The 20227-nt window shown below is 37.5% G+C and overlaps 1 protein-coding gene across 4 annotated transcripts; it reads left to right on the top strand.

Moving 5' to 3' along the window:
• Positions 1-4: 4 nt before the first annotated feature.
• On the top strand, positions 5-20221 carry TIMM9 (translocase of inner mitochondrial membrane 9). Of its 4 annotated transcripts, none has more exons than XM_072629329.1 (4): positions 5-101; positions 18197-18261; positions 18777-18872; positions 19796-20221. In XM_072629329.1, exons 2-4 carry the CDS (start codon positions 18223-18225, stop codon positions 19928-19930), a joined length of 270 nt encoding a protein of 89 aa, XP_072485430.1. In that variant the 5' UTR covers positions 5-101; positions 18197-18222; the 3' UTR covers positions 19931-20221. The 4 variants fall into 4 exon arrangements, with proteins under 4 accessions (XP_072485430.1, XP_072485429.1, XP_072485432.1 ...); XM_072629328.1 differs by having other exon boundaries at positions 15-133; XM_072629331.1 differs by lacking the exon at positions 5-101 and adding an exon at positions 833-1043.
• The last annotated feature ends 6 nt before the right edge of the window (positions 20222-20227 follow it).

Here is a 20227-nt window from a genome sequence, read left to right as displayed (position 1 = left end):
CTCCTCCACCGCGGCGCCGGCCTGACGAAAGCCCGGAGCCGCCCGCTTGCCGCGGCGACTGAGACCCCGGACCCGGCTCCCGAATTCGGCTGTGCAGCCAGGTGGGCGTGGGAGGGAGCGCGCGACCCAGCAGGTGCGGTTTCATTTCTGTCCCCCCGGGCTTCCCCATCTTGTTGGGCCCGTCCTGGGCGGAGGTTGCCCGGAGCTTGGGAGCCCTGGCGGGCTTCCCGGGGCACACGTGGGTCTGGACGAAGGAGGGATCCTGCAGGGGAGGGGCGGCCCTTGTACGGCCGGCGATGCGGCTGCCGGAGGCCTCTGGGCCCCATCCGGTCTCTCCGCAGGCTTCGCTCTCAAAGGCTCTGGCCCAAACCTGTCTTCCGTGACCTTGAGGTCGGTTGCGGACCTTTTCTCTCCCTGGTTTGGACGCCCTCTTCTCAGCGCCCCGCCCCCTTGGACGTTGTTCCTTCGCGGGGTCCTGCCCTGGGACTGATGAGCGGACTGTAAACCGGGGAGGTTTTGTGACTTGCCCAAGGTCACCCGGCTCAGGAGTGGCCAGAGGCAGGCTTGGACCCAGAGTCTCTCCTTCCAAATCCGGGGTGGCACGTGGCTGCCGGAGGAATTTCAAATCCGTTTTGGCCGCTAGCGTCGATCCCGAGCCTGCTGAAGCGCGTCTCCTCCGAAACACAGTGTATATGCCAAATAATGGGGCGGCCGCCGAGAAAGAGGGGAGAGGAGACGGCCCCGGGCACGGGCTGGAAACCGAACGTCCGGGGTAGGGGATGGCCGAGGGCCCGGGGCAGAACGGAGCACGTGGGCCTTGGTTGCAGGGGGCTTTAAGTGCCACAGAGAGCACCACGTGTTGTATCCTGGAAACAGTAAGGAACCGCAGAAGCTTCTTGAGCAAGGAAGTGACGGTGACCCGCAGGTTAGGGGTATCTTGGGCCCCTGTGGGGATGAAACAGACTGCCAGGCCATTTAGGAGACCGTGGCGACGGTGCTGGTGAGAAGTGATAAGCCTGCGCTGTTTTGTAAGTGGACGGAAGGTGAGAGAGGCCGGAGATGTGCAAATGCGCAGAGGAGAGACGAAAGACAGTTTCTGCTGTCAGTTAGCTCACTGTCCGAGGGGAGAGGTGACCGAAAACCACTGGACAGATCAGCTATCTGCGGGGTAAATAGAAAGTCATCTCCCAAGGCGTTGGAATGAAGGAGGTTTAGGAACGAAGCCAAAAGGTGTGGGTAAAAGAGAGAGAGAGAGAGAGAGAGGGCATTCTAGGCGTAAGGGACAGCCAGTCAAAATGAGAGGAGTTGGGAGATGGGTGTCTTGTTCAAGAACCAGCAAAGAAGCCAGTGTCACTGGTTCAGAGAGTACTTGTTGGGGTCAGAAGTGTAGGAAGACTGGAGATGTGTAAGGGTAGAATGATTCCTAGGTGTTACATCTGGTGAATGGAACACGAGTGGGGGGGCGGGGAAATGAATCTGGTGAATAATAATCTGGTGAACAATAGTAGCTCGCAATCATAGTGACCAACACTTAGAGCAATTAGAATTTTGCAGTTTTTCCTAATTTGATCCTCACAACCATGCTGGAAGTGAAGTACTATTGTTATTACTGTTGTTCTTTTCAGCTGAGAAAAATGAACCTCAGGAATGTTAAGTGCCATGTTCAAACAGATGAGTACCATAGGCAGGATTCACGCTATGACTTGACACTACTAACTCCCACTGCTTCTCTCCATTGTGTAGTTGTGAGGTCTGTTAAAGTTTACAAACATCAACCTGATGTGATCTCAGTCAATAAAAATTTATAATATCTACTCTGTGCCAAGCACTGTGCTAAGTGATTGATCTGTGATTCAAGTATTATTGGCCTCAAAAATGAAGAAACTGAAGTACAATGACATAATAACTTGCTTTTGAACACATAACAAGTAACTGGCCATGATTAGAACTCAGGTCTCTTCACTACCATTCAGTCAATAAACATTTATTAAAACACCTACTTTGTGCCAAGTCCTGAGCTAGGTGTTGGCATTACAAAGAAAAAAAAAAGGAGTCCCTGCCGCTGTGCTCATATAAATAGAGCCAAAATGGTGGATGGAGGCACTAACAGCCTGGAGTATCAATCAGAAAAGACCTCAAATAGGAGGGGGCAACTGAAGTGAGCTTTATAGAAAGTTAAAGATTCTGAGGTGCAAGTGAGAAGGGAATGCATTGGCACCTTGTAGAGACTAGAAAGCATAGAGACAGGAAGTTAAATGTGAGTGGAGAACTGCATGGTGACCATTTTGGTTGGACTACGGCATTAGTGACAATAAGGTTGGAAAGGTAGTATGGGACCAAATTGTGAAGGGTCTTAAATGACAAATTGAGGCATTTGGATTTTATTCTAGAGAAGGTAGAGAGCCCCTAGTCACTCTGGGCTATACAAAAATGATTTACAAAGCGGAGATAGGAAGTAACCTAAGGCTGTGGAACGCATGGGTGGGGAATGGCAATCAAGTAAATGTAAATCTGCATTCAAATAAAATAAAGTCCCAGGGGTTATTTGGCATTTTGGCACTTAATACTAATTTGAAAAATAATCAATATTCTCTTGAAGCTGAAAGTGTGTTCTATTCTAAATGTTAAATAGTAGGTTTTTTAACAGCCCAAATATCTACTTGAGTCTATTAATATAGAAATTTTGAATTAACAGTTATTCATGTCATCAGTGATCATTACTTGTTATGTTTTCACCATTTACCATTGTTGTACTTTGGAACAGTAGAAAGTATATGTAGGTTTTTTGCAGAGTAGGAAAGGGCCTCAGAAATCATTCCATTCCCTCATGTTATAGAGGAAGAAACAGGGCCAGAGAAATGACTTTGACTTCTCAGAATGGCACAGTTGGTATTAGAGGTGGGACCAGAGAGGAGCTCATTGACTTGTTGCCCGGTGCTTTCTGTTGCCTCACAGCTACGTATGTTATCCTTAACAACTGTCTCAAAACACTGGAGCCTGTCTTATCAGCTTTCAAATGTTTCAAATCAGCTAAAATCTTTTCTCCTTGAAAGTCATACTAAGGTGTTTCTTCTCCTATGTCTACCACATAGAGACAAGGGAGAATGACTAGACTTGTGATTTCATTGGCATAGGAAAACATCTGTCCATACAGTTTGGCACCTTTAGTTGCCAAAAGCACTGAAAGGTTAAGTGATTTTTGCCTGAGGTTGCACAGGATATGTCTGAAATGGGACTTGAACCTAGACCTTCCAGGTATCAAGTTCAGAATAAAAAGAATAAGTTAATTATGTGAAAAGCATGCCTACCATAATTGTGGATGAGCATTTGGCATTAGATGTGAAATGGCCACAGAAGCATCATAGGAAAGGATTTTGACAAGCTAGTAAAAGATATTTATGAGCAAGAGGTATCTTAAACACATTTGCAGGTTTAATTTAATATGTATTAATGTTTGGGAGATAAAGTATACTAAGGAAACAATCCATATTAGAGAAAATTCATAGCTGTGTCTTTATTTCAAAACCACATGGGGGCACTACATAACTGTCCATTTTCTTGCAATTCAGAATGTTGGACTTTAATTGTATTTTCTATCTGTTGACAGGAGGAAAATGCAGCATTTCAAACCTCTGAAATGCATTAAAATTGTTAAAATTATTAAATATAGCCTTCATAACAACTATCTGATTACTGTCAGAAAAATAAATTCTAACTTAATCCGTAGGAAATACAAGAAAATGAAAATATAAACAGGTTTTGGAACTTACGTTAATTGGTGATCAGATTAGTTTCTTTCACATTAAAAAGAAAAAATAACAATGAAACCAGAGTGCAATCAAAAACTTGAAAAGCTTAGTTCACCAGGTGACCTACTGTACTACAATGAACATACTGTATTTGTTCAACAGTTCTAAAAAGTGAAAATCTAGTAGTTAGACCTTTGTACTTTCATCTGGTGCCCTTTTGTTAAAAGTTCCTTGATTCTTGTGTTATTGACCTTATTTCAGCTTAACAAAAAATAAAAAAAGATTTCCACAAAAAAGTGATTTCATTCAATGATTATTTCCAGAAAAGTAGTCCTTCCAGTTCTTAGGAGCTATATGAGCTGGTTTTAGAGGCATAAGCTAAATGTATTCCAGGTGTAAGCCTCTGTTAACAACATAGAACTGATTCATCTTGTATTGTCAAATCCCCTAGAGACAACTCAAGTTAGGAGACTATCTCACCTCATTTTAAGTTCATGTTACTGGAGTGCTTGAAGAATGCTTTGTTTCTTTGTCAGTGGTAAGAGAGGATCATGACCTACATTCAGGATTTTAGCAGTTATGAAGATGGTCCTGCCTAGACTTGACTGTTCTTGGCTCTTTTCCACTAATGTATAGAAAGACAAGAGGAATATAGATTTTTTTTTTTTGTCAACTTGCTTGTAAGTCGAGGTGGTACAGCAATTAGACTTCCAAGCAACTTGGTATGGGTACAAAACCAATGTTTGTGTTATTTGAATCATCCCCTGGTAGTGTTTTAGTGGAATGTATATAATGGCATCAGTCATGGAAGATGGCAATCCTGGTGATACAACTGAAAAAGTTGGGTGACTTCGCAGGTAACTTTTCTTCTATGCCTCAGTTTCTTTGAGCATAAAATTAAGATAATTTCTATATGAATGAAAATAAAGATAATACTAACCTATACTAAGTTATGAAATACACATGAGCTACCTACTATACAGAAAATACTTGGTAAACTCTAAAACTGTATCCAGAAATTGTGGGCTTCAATCTTTGGAATTTCCTGTTTTCATTCAGTTTAGTGAAATTATTTTAGCACTACAAAATTAAAGTATTTCATTGCCTGAATGTGTCTGTAATATCATGGGTGTGGATTCCCTCTCCACAGTTATAATCCATCCGTGGCTTCTTATCCTGTTTCAGTCATGTCCATATCTTCCCATATGTCTTCCACAGAGGACATGCCTCTCAGTCTTTTGTTTTAACATGCCATGAGAACTAATGCAGCATGCTTGGTATACATCTTTTTATCCTTTGCTGTCATTATGTAATCAGCCCACCTCCTTTTCAGTCATGCATTTCTTGTGTGATCTTTTTATGCTACTTTTCACAAACATTTGGTGATGTCTACTTTGAACCACCTTATGATTTTGTTTGTGATAGAGAGTAAGCAGAACAATTGTAGCAAACTGAAATAAAACAATCCCTACTGACTGCACATTTACTTTGAAAATCACAAATTAACATGTGTTGTATTTTTTTTTTGTTGCTGTTAAACATTTCCCAATTATGGTTTTTTAGTACCTTGGCCACAAATTTTGACTCCTCCACACTAGAATATTTCATCATTACATTTAAGGAACTGTGATTGTGTTATTGCAATGAGAATAAGCCTTTGGTCATTGCTTGAGGCTCAAAAAGGTTAAGTTATTTGACCATGGCTAGTGGGTAGGATTTGAGATGTAAATCTTTTGATTCAATTTGAGTCTTTTTCAATTTGACTCCAAGTCTGGGACATAATCTAGTAGGTCACACTAACTAACCACATAAGCTTTAAACTGAAAACTGCACTATGACCTATGAGAAGCCCTGTACTAGGAAAACAATAATATTTAAAAGATGGGTTTCTGTGTCATGAAAACATAATTGTGGGAAACATTTGTCAGTTTTCCAAATGCAATCTAACCATCTCTTTCTATTCATCACTGGTCATCATTGGCTCATTATCCATCTGTGAGGTCTGCCTAGGACAGAGATGATGGACTAATTTGATGCACTGTTTATCCAGTTTCATGTACTGGTATAGGCAAAAGGCACAGAAAACAGGAAAATAATCTAATAAGAATTTTGTTCTCAATTTTAATAGCATATGATTATATAATAAACTTTCTTGCTTCCTTTTGTGAATTCACCTCTTTTTTTGGTCACATGATTTTTTTCCTTTCATTTTTTTTTTTTTTATCTGTTAGCTCCAACCTGCATAACCTTCAGCTACTTACTACTTTGGGCAGCCTGAAGAGGATGTTTTCCTCTACATTTTTCAAGGGCCCACCAGAAATCTTTTGGTTGTGCTAGCCTGGGTTAGCTAATGGTTTATTGGTTTTGTTAGTCCTTTTTGAAACTTTTAGTTTTTATTCAAGTTCACGAACCATTTTGTTTTCAAGATTTTCTGTTTCTTCCTAGTTTGTGTTTCTGCCTGCAGTTACTTTATTTTTTTAATAATATTTTCCCCAAATACATGTAAAAATAATTTTAACATTCTTTTTTTTTACATTTTGAGTTCCAGATTCTCCCTTTATCTCTCCCGTCCTCACTTCTTTGAGATGGTAAGCAATCTGATATAGGTTATACATGTGCAATCATGTAAAACATTTCCATATTGGTCATTTTGTGAAAGAAAATTCAAACCAAAAAAGAAAAGAAAGTAAAAAATAGTGTGCTTCCATCTGCATTCCGACTCCTATAAGTTCTTTCTCTGGGGGTGGATAGCATTTTTCATCTTGAGTCCTTTGGTGTTGTCTTAGATCACTGTATTACTGAGATTAGTGAAATCATTCCTGATTGTTCATCATACAATATTGCTGTCACTTTGTACAGTCTTCTTCTGGTTCTGCCCACTTCACTCTATCAGTTCACATAAACTTTTCCAGGTTTTTCTGAAATCATCCTGCTCATCATTTTTTTCATCATTTCTTATAGCACAATAGAATTCTATTACAGTCATACCACAACTTGTTCAGCCAATCCCCAACTGATGGGCATCCCCTCAATTTCCAATTCTTTGCCACCAGGAAAAGAGCTACTATGAATACCCTTGTACAAATAGGTCCTTTTCCCTTTTTTTTAATCTCTTTGGAATGTAGACCTGGGAGTGGTATTGCTGGATCAAAGGGTATGCAAGTTTTATAGTCCTGAGCATGATTCAGATAGATCTGCATATTTTTTTCCTAGTTTTCATGATTTATCATCATCTAGAGACCTCAGAGACTATTCTAAACCAGCTTCATTTTTCAGTACATGAAACAAGGCTCAGGGAGATTAGGTGACTTGTTTGAGATCACACAGTTATGAGGTATCAGAGACAAGATACTATGTCAGTACTGTGAGAAATGAGCCCAACCAGCAAGCCCCTATGAGAAACATGCTCACCTTAAACAAAGAACAATATACAATACTTGTTGTGAAATCAGGAAAGCTTTTATTAATTATTTATTAATGAATTAATTAATTCTACGTTTATTCCCTCTGAATGAACAGATAGCTCCCAAGTAAGGCTTGGGAGTTCAGACCACTACAGACCCTCTGTCCACTTCCAATTTTTGGACTTCCTGCAAAACCATCTGTTGGCCACATGATGTCATGTTCTCCTCTCTGATAAGCTTCCCCTAAAACAGCTTGTCAAACCTGTGCGCAAGTTTCTGACTTTTTACCTGACCATGCTAGGTCACAACCCTGATCGCTTAAAGCTGGGAGGAGTTTTAACCCTGTGGAAACAGAACTCTTTGGTTTGTTTCCCACAAACTCTTTCTACTGTGCCATGTTACCTCCCTTAATTTCACTCTTTCATTTCTTTTGTAGTGTTGCTATGCTCAGTTCATTGAGCCTTTCCTTTTCTATTTCATTAATGTAAATTTTCCTCTAAGGACTGTTTTTCCTGCTCCATAAATTTTGGCATATGGTGTGTTGTTATCATTAAAACAATTATGTATTTTTCTAATTGTATATTTTCGTAGTTCCCCTCACTAGAATATAGGCTTCTAGAAGGCAGTGATGGTTTGGTTTTGTATTTTGTCTTTATCACTTAGCATAGCAGCTAGCAGGTACTTAAAAGCTTAATGACTGTAAATACAATAATTATTTGTTATTTGGGTTTTTTTGACTCATTCAGGACAAATTAAACTTATTTGAACTTAACCTGTATTTCAATAGGTATCTTTTGCTCATATTTCCTTTATTCCCTTGTTTTTATTGTATTGTGGTCTGCAGAAAATGCATTTATTATTTCTACCTTTTTCCATTTGTTTATGATTCCTTTGTGACCTATTATATGATCAGATTTCATAATCACACCTAAGAATGCTGAGAAATACCTGCATACTGTAATGTTCCTATTCAGAAGAAGTCCTAAGTTAGTTGGATCCATTTTTTTCAAAAATCCATGTTCCTTCTTGTTTATCTTTCTATTTGAACTTATCCATTTCTGAGACAAGAATATCAAAGTCTCCTATTTACTGTTGATGTCTTTTTATTCTTAATTTAACTTTTAAGAACTTACCTTCTACAACACTTAGTGTATACATATGTGTGTATGTATGTAATTAATAATTTTTTATTGTTTAAGGTGCCTTTAAGCATAATGCATTTTTCTATCTCTTGATATAATCTATTTTTATTATTTCTTCTTTGCAATAATGCTTTGCAACCTTTCTTTTTTGAGTGACCTACATAACAGATTTTGTTCTGTTTTCTAATTTTATTCTTTATGGGTCCATACTGTTTAAATGTGATTCTTACGTGCAGTAAATAATAATCATAGGTAAGATTTATATAGTACCTACAAATATTATCTCATTGAATCCTCGTAATAACCTTGTAAGATAAGTGCTGTGATTAATCCCATTTTACAGTTGAGGAGACTGAAGCTAACAGGTTAAGTGATTTGAAGTGATTGGCTTAGGATCACACAGCTAGCAGGTGTATGGGGCTGGATTTGAACTCAGGTCTTCCCAAACTTCAGGCCCCATGTTCTATCCACAGCACCAACCAACTACCTATCTGAATCCCTAAATGTGATTCTTATGTGCAAAAAATCATTGAGTTTTTCTTTATATCCATTCTATTACTCTGTTTCTGATTGAAAACTATATAGAGAGCCAGGTAGAGGTCTAATCTAGTCTAGCTGCTTCAGTGAGGAAACTGGGAACAAGGCAAGTGATTTGTGAAAGGTTACACAGGCAGTAAACATCACCAGCAAGATTTGAAGCCAAGTTCCCTGATTCCAGAGCCAGTGTTCTTTCTGCTTTACCATGTTGATTCTGCTCTGTTAGGGAATTTAATTTGTTCCTATCAGGTTTGTGCTTTTCAAGGTTGTCTTTTATCCATTAAAATGTGTGTAGTATGTATTTCCTGCTCTTTTTAAGTTAGCATTTCATTTTATCAGATAAGATTTCGTTAATAAATTTAGCCTAATCTCCAGCCCCTAAAACCTCCTTCTTTCTGTTACTTTGGCCAATCCCAAATTTCATAATTGTTTTATTCTCTTTTGTTCATTTTATTTTTTTCCTTTCCCAGCTCAGATAATTCTGTGTCCCCATCTTTTTTTTTTTTTTTTTTTGGTAACATTAACTTGTATTGTCCCTTTCCAAGAAGTTTCATTTTCCTTCTTTCTGCTCTCTTACTCCTTTTTTCTTCTAAGTTACCTTAACATCCCATTCCCAGGAGTGTTATAATAGGTTAAAAGAAGGCTATAATAGCAAATATTAAGTGTGGGAAACAAGGAAGTTCTGTTTCCATAGCTTTGGGTGATCAGGTTGTGATTTAGCACAGTCAGGTTAGAGGTCAGAAGCTTGTGTGCAGGTCTGACAAGCTGTTTGAGGGAAAACCTATCAGAGGAGAACATGAAGTCATGTGGCAATGGAACAGTGTTGAGGGAGGGCCAGAATTCAGAACAGTATAAGAAGCTTCCATTGATATGAACAAGTTGTAGTCTTCCTATAACCTTACTAGGGAGGTTACCCATCCATTCGGGGGGGAATGGACGTAAAGATTAATGAAAGCTTTTCTGATTTCACAACAGGTGTTGTTCTTTATTTAAGGTGAGCATGTTAATCACATTAAAGAAGTGGTCAATCCTGATCTTTCTCATTTTTTTCCTAAGTCATCCATTTAGATGCCATGTCAGCCTTTGAATCAATGGCATCCTGTTCGTCCTGCTCTGAACTATGCATTTCGGGGATCCTATTTCCTTCCCTTTCGTGGGAGTTAGTACTAAGACTCTATTTTGTAGTAACCTATCTCCTGAAATGTCTAAACCAAACCCCAGCCAAGTTCATTGCTCCTCTTTTGGGTCATTCAGTGATGCTGCTAGATTTTTCCCTTTGTTTTGGTTATGACCAACTCTTCTTTTGCGATCATCTTTCTCATGTGAGATCTGTATTTGCCCGCCATCTCAGAGGTAGACTGAGTGACAGAAAGAACTGAAAGCTTTTTGCCAGCATTCCTTTTCAGTCCTGACCACTCTCCCTCGGTACTCTTGTCCTCCCATGTTATTTTCTTTTTATCCAAAAGAAATGTATATCATCCACCCCTTATAATGTTTATTTAATAATGAGGAAATGATGTTTTCTCTAAACTGCTCACTTCTACCTACTCTTCTATTTCCTGTTAAACCTTTTGCTTCTTAGATTTTTTTTTTTTAATAATCCATTGATGGCTTCTTTGCCTTCTCACTGGGTCATTGTTTGGGTTTTGATGGTTCAGGATGAGTGAAAATAGAAGTTGTTTCAGTTTTGGTCAGAAATCCTCAGGGTCTCTCCCTCCTAGTTTGTTCGGTTGTTGTTGTTGTCATTGTTGTTTAAATACACAAACGAGGCCATCTTTTGCCTTACTTCTTACCTAAATATTAAATGCTGAGTGGGTAAGGCATTAGCTCAGAAAGATCAGGGTCTCCCACTGCATCTGGGCCACCTCCATTTGTCCTAGTCTGCCTTGCCACCAGACTCAGATGATCCTGGAGGGAAGAGTCCTGCTGATGACTTTGCACAGCTCTGCCTCACTTAAATCCAATTCACTTGCAATTCACCTGATGTCTTTGGTCGTCTTCAAGAAGGAAGGACAAACAACCTTCTCAAAGTGAACAGGTCTTTTGTTTTTGTAAAGCAGTTTTTAAAAAAATTTTCCCATTCTTACAGTATGGCCTTGCCTAACCCTAAACACATAGAAACAAACATTCCATCTCATGGTCTTTGTTGCTATCTGAAAGTATTTAACTTTATTTGATAAGTTGCCAACTCTGTAAGTGCATCAATTCTGGGTTCCTTTGCTAGAATGATTTAAAATCTCCCCATTCATGAAATATCCACTTATTTTTTTTTGACACTTAATTTCCAGCCAACCTTTGCTCTTCATAATCTCATATTAGGCATCTGGTGGCACAGTGATTGGGGGGTTACTAGGCTTGGGTCGAGAAGATTCAAATTCATCCTCAGGTACTTATTAGCTGTGTGGTTCTGGGTAAGTCAAGTCACTTCTGTTTACCTTAGTTTTCTAGAACTTGAAATGGGAATAATAATAGCACCTGCCTGGCAGATTTGTGAAGATCAAATGAGATGTTTGTAAAAAAAAAAAAGAAAAGAAAAAAAAACCGCTAAGCACAGTAACTAGCACATGGTAGCACTATATAAATGCTTATTCCCTCTCTCCTTCAGTATTCCCATTTTTCTTTTGATTTAACACAAAGTGGCATAATTCTAGATTATTATTCTTGTTTCTCCTTGGAATGTGAATTTAGTTGCTTCCTTTGCAAAATTTGTTTTTTGATATTGTGACTGAAGATTGACAATAGCGTTTCTTGACGGTTTAAAATTGGGGTTTCACTTATTTTTCCTCCTTCTTTGCACTTTTATGTTGCCAGGGTTTGAAATCATAGTCATCTTAGGAGAGAATGCTTAATAATCTCAGAGTTAGTGAGAAGAGGAGAGAAGAGCCAGGCATGGTCTTACATACATCATAAATTTGGGGAGAGCCCATATTGTAGGGTTCAGTTGAGGGATAGATGGGATTCCACGAACTGAAATTCAGTAAGGGAAGTTAAACCTGAAGAATAAAATTCTGATAACCACAAAGGGAAACACTTCTGAGGATCAATAAAAGTGCTCTAGAGAGAGCAAGTGGGAAAGAGAACTTACTAATCAATCTAAACTTTTAAAAGATCCATGCAAATAATGGAATGATGAGCCAGTAACAAAGGATAACAAGTACAGCCTGACATGGGTTCTGTAAGGATAGTGTCAGAAGTGCTCAGGAAACCTTGAGTAGTAACTGTCTACAATATTAAAATCATCCCCTTTTTTCTTTTTTTCCCTTGGAGGATAGGGGGACAGATTTCTGTTATTTGTATAAGAGAAGAACAAAAAGGGGGGAAACTAAGAACAACTAAAAAGTTGGGGAGGGGAGAATTAAAAGATAGGCCAGGGACGACAAGATGATAATTGATCATAGAGATTAGGGGAGAGCCACTCTGCTCTTATTTTACTTCTGTTTTCTCTACCAAGAAGAATGACCTTTGCACTAGAAAGGACAGAAAAAAATAGCTAGCAATAGTAATAATAGCTCTGTGTGTGTTGAAGTTCACAAAGTGCTTTAAAAGTATTATTTGATCCTCAAAATAACCCTGAAAGGTAGGTGCAGTAGTTTTCTTCATTTTGTAGATGAGGAAACTTGAGGCCAAGGTTAAGTGACTTGCCCAAGCCCACACAGCTTTTTAGTGCTGCATTTGAACTCATGTCTCTCCTGACTTTGTCTAACTGCTTCTGTTGCCAGTTTCAAACGCAATATAAATAAGAATATAAAAAGAAAGCATCTAGTTGCCCCTAATGAATCGAGATCACCTGACCAATATGAACTGTACCCTCAAGTACAGAAGGAACTAGCAGGTGTGATTAGTGACTACCACAGTAAAGAAATGGAGAGTATGAAATACCTTATTCCAGAATTCGAAGGACATAGGATATAGGGAAATCAAGTATCTTGGGGAGAGGCAGAGCAGAGCATTCTTTTTTTTTTTTTTTTTACGTTTAACAATCACTGCCATACAATTGTGATTTTATCCCCCCCACCTGCCCCCCACTCCCCCCTTCCCTCCCCACGACTGCATACAATTCTGTATAGATTCTACATATACTTTCCTATTGAGTATATTTTCACTATAGTCATGCTATGTAGTCAGACTAAGATAAATGAAAGAAATCGTATAACAAATCAGAACATGATACACAAACACATACACATACACAAACATGATCTATTACATTATGTGAGTGACTTCCATATTTCTCTCTCTGAGTGTGGAAGGCATTTTGCCTTGAGAACCACCATTGGGATTTTTTTTTTTTGTAAGAAGTTCTTGTGTTATTACAAAAATCTAAGTCTACCAGAAAAAACTCTCACACACTGTGGTCGTTGCTGTGCATAAAGTTCTCCTGGTTCTGCTCCTTTCACTCAGCATCAGGTCATATAAGTCCTTCCAGGCCTCTCTGAAGTCTTCTTGTTCATCATTTCTTATGGCACAATAGTACTCCATTACATTCATATACCATAATTTATTCAGCCATTCCCCAATTGATGGACATCCCCTTGACTTCCAGTTTTTGGCAACTACATAGAGTGAGAGCAGAGCATTCTTGAGCTGCCTAGAAACTTGGAAGTTCAAATAAAGGAATCAGAGAAAGGTAAGCACACTTGAACAATCACAAGGAACTAAACAAAAAATAAATTGCCTCCATTCTGCTACAGAGATGATACATGTAATGCCCTCTGAACCCTATCCTCAACATGGATCATTAAGGGATTCTACTTAGTCAGAGGGCCTAAAATTAGTTCTATTATGTTTGGTGATGTTAAAAGAAGAATGGAAAGAGGAGGAGAAGAATATACTGGGGAAGGAAGGATACAGAAAGATATCTCACTAATCAAGGTGCACAAGTAGAAGTCTAAACAAATGAGAGCTGGGAGAACAGTTGAACCTCACTGTCATCTAAACAGATCAAAGAAGGGAAGAATGTACAAACCCACACAGTTCGGTGAGGGAAGGGTAGATTGAGGGATTTATTCTAAGCAAAACTGAAGCTGTACAAAAAATATTTATAGCAGCCTTTTTTTGCAGTGGCAAGGAATTGGAAATTGAGAGCAAGCCCATCAATTAGGGAATGGCTGAAGAAGTTATGGTGTATGAATGTGAGGGAATACTGTTGCACTATAAGAAATAATGAAAGGAGTGGTTTCAAGGAAACCTAGAAAAGTCTAATAGAGTTAATAGAGTGAAATGAGTAGAACCAGAAAAATCATTTATATAATAACTGTTTTGTAAAGACAATTTGGAAAGGCTTAGAAACTGTCATCAACATAATGACCAGCCATGATTCCAGATGATTTCGTGATGACATGCTTCCCACCCCCTAATAGAGAGGTGCTAAACTCAGAGTACAGATTAAGACAGTTGGCTTTTTAATATGGCCAGTGCAGGAATGGATTTTGCTTGAGTTATAATACATGTTTGTAACAAAGAGTTTTTTCTTTCTTTTTCAAATGACAGGGGGATTGAAAGGGAAGAGAAAAGATAGCTTTTGGTTAATTGAAAAATAAACTTTTAAAAGAAAAGGAATCAATGATCTTGACAAATAAAAAGCATAACTTAGTCATGAAGAGATCATGCCAGATTAAACATAGTTCCTTTTTCAGAAGAGTTCATTAGGAAGCTGATAGATAATGGGAATGTTGCTAGATTTTAGCAAAGCACTTGGAAGTATATTACACTGTTCTTCTGGACAGAATAATGATATATGTTAATACACAGTTGGATTTTGTGCATTTAAGTTGGTTGTATGACCAGACTGAGAGTAGCCATTAATATGGAAATATGTTTTACATAATTACACATACATAACCTACATCAATTTGCTCCCTGTCTTAGGGAGAAGACGGAGGGAGAGGGAAAAGAATTGAGACTCAAAATCTTATTAAATGAATGTTTAAAATTGTCTTTACGTATAATGAAAAAAATTAAATACCATTAAAAATAATAAACCAAAGAGCAATAACAGCTTTAAGTAAGATCTCCTCTGGAGTACTCCATTGGTCCTATGCCTTGTAACATTTTTATCAATTAACTTGGATAAAGACATAGATAGCATGTTTATGTAATTTGAAAAATAACGTAAATCTGAGAGGGAAAGCTAACACACTACACTAGATAACATATCAGGGTCAAAAAAGACCTTGACAGGCTGAAACATTAGACTATATCTAGTGAAATTAAATTAAGGATAAATATAAGTGAAAATTGCTCTGAATTATTAAAAGCAGAGGGCAAATTAAAGATAAAAATAGTCTACTGATCACCTGAAAGAAACTCCAAAAGGAAATCCCTGAAATGACATAGCCATGATGAGAAGACCAAAGATTGAGTAGGAACTCTGAAGTATAATCACAGGAGCCCAGAGAAACCAAGAAAGGTAAATTTATTTGAGCAATCGAGGGGGCAGTGTGTAGTGCTGACATTCAAATAAAGAGAAAAGAAATGTGACCCTTGAGCAGCTTTAGAGAGTATTAAGAATGTTAAACAAGACAAATAAATGCTCTTGGTGGATTGGTTCTGTTTCAGGGTTTGAAGAAGGAAAAGAGAAAGGAGGATAAAAGAAGGAACAGGGGCATAGAACTTCCTATTTCTCATAGTTGGGGTGTATAAGAAAAAGTATACCAATGTACAGGAAAGGGACTGGGGGTGAGTAGGCATCAGGTGGACCTCATTCTTGTCTGAAATGGACAAAGGAGGGTTCAATACACCACACGGTGTAGAGTAGAAATACATCAGATGCAATGGGGAAGGACAAACCTCCTGAATCTGAAGGGGACAGTAAAAGGAGGGAGGAAAGAAATTTAAAGGTAAGGGGAAGCCATACAATGCTTCTTTTGACAACTGGGGAAATGAATAGACAAATTGGTAGGTAGGTAGGTAGGTAGAGAGATAGAGGAATATTACATACTATAAGCAGTAAAGAAATGATTTCAGAGAATTCTAGAAGTTTAAATTGATTCAGAGTGAAGGAGAAACAGAATCAAAGAAATAATTTATATAAGGATAGCAACATTGTAAAGAAAACAACTTTGAAAGACAATTCAGATCAATGCAGTGAACAAAAGCTCTGTCTCTGGACACATGATGAAGCACCCATCTCCTGAGAGGTGATAGACACAAGATGCACAGTCACACATTTTCAGACTTTGGCACTTCATGGATTCACTTTTTTTTTAACTAAAGTATCTGTTATAGGGCTTTTTCTCTTTTTAGTTGGGGTAGGAGGTTAGGAAAAAGGGGAGTTAGCAAGAATAATGCCTCCCAAAAGGCTGTTGTGACATTTTAAGTGCAGAAAGAAGCAGGACAGTTTTGAAAGTAACAAGTAGAATTATTGTATGAATTGGAGATTTACCATATATAAAATCTTCTTTTTGTGTTCTGCTGGAGATATTTTTTGGTGTATTAAGTTCAAAACACAATCTCTACCCCACCCCCCAAAAAATAAATTATCACAATAAAAAAGTCTGCGGTGGAGGAAAGCAATTTGGCAGCATTATGGAAGAGGGATTGAATTGAAGAGGGGAGAGACAATAAACAAGGACAATTGTGAGGTAATGAGAGCTTGAAATTGTTGGGTAATAGTGTTATAGTAAAGAGAGGGGCCAAATACAGAAGGTCTTGAGGTAAGATTGGTTAAGAACTGGTCCTCCAATATAGGCTGTATGGCCACTAATGTTATGGTGATAGTTCTTTTCGTGTAGGATTTGGACACAGTTCAATAAGCACTTACTGTTAAGTGCCTTTGAACATGCCAGACAGTATGCTGTCAGAGATTAAAAAACAATTGTCCCAAACCTCCATAAAACAGGCAATTACTTCTAAAGTGCCTTCAAACTGTAAAATTCTTGGATTCTGTAAAGCACAGTGATTTTTGGCCTTATTTAAGGAGTCCACAAAGCACAAAAAGAGGAGATGAATAAAGGGGAGAGGAAAAGAAATTTGGTTAAACCAGGATGGGAAGAGAAGGAGTAGATCTGGTGGAAAATGGTAAAGTTTAACATCAGTCACCTCCTACTCCACAGGATCGAGATAAAAAATATTAAAAATGTTTTATATCAAGCTAACGTTGTTGTGACCAACTCTGGGTCCCCATGAACCATATCATACCAATACTGCCCTAGGGGTTTTCTTGACAAAGATACTAGAGTGGTTTGCCATTTCCTTCTCCAGTTCATTTTACAGATAAGGAAACAGAGGTTGAGTGCCATGGGTAACATAGCTAGTAAATATCTAAGGCCAGATATGAACTCAGATCTTCCTGACTCGAAGCCCAACACTTTATACACTGAGCCACCAAGCTGCCTCTAAAAAACAGATATTATGGGATTATCATTTAATTGAATTTTCCCATGAAATGTATAAACTTCATGAAGGTTTCCAGAATCCCCATTATTTATAAATACAGTATAATGATTTGTAGGAGGCTACATCGTACAGCAGAAAGAACATGGTTCTCCAGTCAGAAGAACGGGGTTCAAATCCTGCCTCTAATATTGTGTGCCTTTATGACCACTTTACTTCTCTGGGCCTCAGTTTCCTCATTTGTAAAATGAAATATCTGAACTAGATGACCTCTTGAGATCCCTTTCAGTTCTATCTAGCTTTATGATCCTATGAAATGTTACCAACTCAGACCAGGCATAACTTTGTGGTTAAGAGAAAAATCCTAATAATCTAAAGAGGTATTTTAACACTGCTATTTTTCTTCTTTTGTTTCTCTACTAATTATAGTGTTTAGTTGAATATGGTTTTCTCTGAATAGAAATTGCATAGATTAGTTTCTGCGGTTATCTTTTATTGGAAGATAAGCTTTCTGGGGAACCCTTGGATTTTCAAGTTGAGAGTTCTCCACAGAACTGTAAATATTGAATTGTAATAGTTTTTTGTTTTTGTTTTAATGATGCCTTTAAGCATCATTAAACTAGGGTTTAAGCAGTTCTTGGAAGAGACAAACCTACATAGTTCCAGTGACTACCAATGAGATAGTCACATTTATCCCATTAATTCCAGAGATAACTTTAAAAGTTACCAAAGATCTCAAAGCTTCCATAAACAATAGATTTAATATTTTGCTATGAGAGTGATTCCATAAATTAATGTGGGAAAGTAACTGGAATGAATGACTTCAGCTGGTAAATTTAAAAAGTTATACAGCACAACTACTAGCTTTAATGTCTTATATCTAAAAAAAATAATGAAAACGTACAGACACAATGAGATTTTTTTTCAAATATATGAACCATTATTTTTCATTTATAGCTGTTTTCAATTCCATTTCATAAATGCATTCATTTATTTTTAGTTTGTTTTTTTTTTTGTATTTTTAACACAGGTGACTGATCTACAAATCAAAAGAATATGGCTGCACAAATATCAGAAACCGATCAGATTAAACAGGTAAGATTCGCTTAAAGAAAATTGGTTTTGAAAAATTAAAACCACTGCAAGATGCAGACTTAGCCAAAAGTTTCCTTAACCAGCTGTTCCAAATTTCATTTCTAAAAGAGGATAATAAAGTAACAAGAATGTCAGGGAAATGCTTTTTTTCCTTTTAGCAAACAATCAGGAAAAAAATAGAAACAAAACATCAAAATTTGAAGTGTAATTTACAGATTAAAATTAAAACTATAACCCTATTTCTGTTCATTTAGGGGAAAGGTATGGCTATTTGAATAGAAAATTCTTGTTTTTCACTTTTGTTTTTATTTGTACATTTTGCAGAATTGATGGAACTTTAAAAGAAATTTATTTTCCATTTTATGTGATTCTGTGCCTGATTACTATACGTATACACACCATTCACTCTAGTTTCTAGGTATGTTTGGTTGAAAAATAACTTATATTATCAGGTTAATCTCAATGTTAGGGCAACAGAAAAAAAATAATTTAATTGACTTTGAATTTGTTCACAGTTTAAAGAGTTTCTTGGAACTTACAATAAACTCACAGAAACCTGTTTTCTGGATTGTGTTAAAGACTTCACAACAAGAGAGGTTAAACCAGAAGAGGTATGTAACTTTTTCCACTAACATTTGCCCTAATTTTCTGTAAAGAAACAAAAGAGAAAAGCCCCTTAGTGTATTCTTTTGATGATGTTTCTGTAACTTGTAAGACTGAGTTTTGAATCATGGCCTTTTGTATGCCATTGCTCTGAGAATTTTGGGTAGTCTTTTACATTTAATTTGATACTACTAATAATTTAACAAGGCATTCACATGTTACTGAGACAAACTTGTCAAAAAAGATGTTTGTCCTACCAGTTCTTAGGATTTATCTAAGTGATCCCCAACAAAGACTCATCCCCTTTCAGCAAAAACAACTACAAAGAAAACTTGACAATAGCCCCTCTGATCATCCAGAATAGTCATATTGGTTTTGGAAACAGCCCAGCTTGAACTTAGAGTGATATATCACATAGTTAGAATATGGACCTCATCACATTTTTTCCCTTTTGATTTTCCGATTTAAAATTTCACTTAGGCACAAAGTGTTATAAACCTCTTTCCATTACAAGCTGTTGCTTAGCATTCATATTTTCTTCTAAATTTTTTAGGAAAGTTAAGTGTCATTGTTTTGGGGGGGCTTTTTAGTAATCATCCGCAAGGATGATTCTCCCTGTCATAGCTGTAAATGAATTGTATTTGAGTTGTTAGAATCAATCTTTTCCACGAAAAGGAACATTTCACTATTTCTGCCGCTGTTCCTATATTTTTAAAAAAATCCTGAGTAAGGAATTAGGAAAATAGATCTACCAATAAAAGTAACACAAAAGAACTTGCACCCCATTTGCTTTCCATTTGCTGATTTAATGTAATTTGCTTCCAGTACAATGTAAAAGCAAAATCTTAGTACAACCGTGTTTTTGGAATACATCAATTTTAAAATAAAATTTACTGTCATCTCTCTTAATGCCTTCGTCCCTTTTTTCTAGTCTACCTGCTCAGAACACTGCCTACAAAAATATTTAAAAATGACACAAAGAATATCCTTGAGATTTCAAGAATATCATATTCAACAGAATGAAGCTCTGGCTGCCAAAGCAGGACTCCTTGGCCAACCACGATAGAACAGTGTTTATGGATGGACCTTTCCATAAAGCAGTGCCAACAGTTGTTGCGTTGGAAGTGGGAGTCCTTTTGATCTTAAACTGTTGTCGATATTTGCACCATGTCAATGATTGTGAGCATTTGGCAAGTGGAAACCATTGGAGAAACAAATGTGCTTCTTACCAGGAATAAGCAAAGTACAAGATCTTGTCTTATTGTGCAATGAAACTATTAAGATGCAACCTTTGTTGGGGCCTTAAAATTCAACAGCTTGGCCACTTGATTAGCAAAATAAACCACTGTTTCTTCAATTGTGA

The sequence above is a fragment of the Notamacropus eugenii genome, chromosome 1 (genome assembly GCF_028372415.1).
Source record: "Notamacropus eugenii isolate mMacEug1 chromosome 1, mMacEug1.pri_v2, whole genome shotgun sequence".
Lineage (NCBI taxonomy): Eukaryota > Metazoa > Chordata > Mammalia > Diprotodontia > Macropodidae > Notamacropus > Notamacropus eugenii.
The sequence above is the reverse complement of the archived record's forward strand: the minus strand, read 5'-3'. Positions and strand labels throughout refer to the sequence as shown.

Coding starts and splice junctions, on each gene's coding strand:
- TIMM9 (XM_072629329.1), top strand. CDS start 18,223: ATGGCTGCACAAATATCAGAAACCGATCAGATTAAACAG. Junction 18,262..18,776: donor AAACCGATCAGATTAAACAG/GTAAGATTCGCT, acceptor ATTTGTTCACAG/TTTAAAGAGTTTCTTGGAAC. Junction 18,873..19,795: donor GAGAGGTTAAACCAGAAGAG/GTATGTAACTTT, acceptor CCTTTTTTCTAG/TCTACCTGCTCAGAACACTG.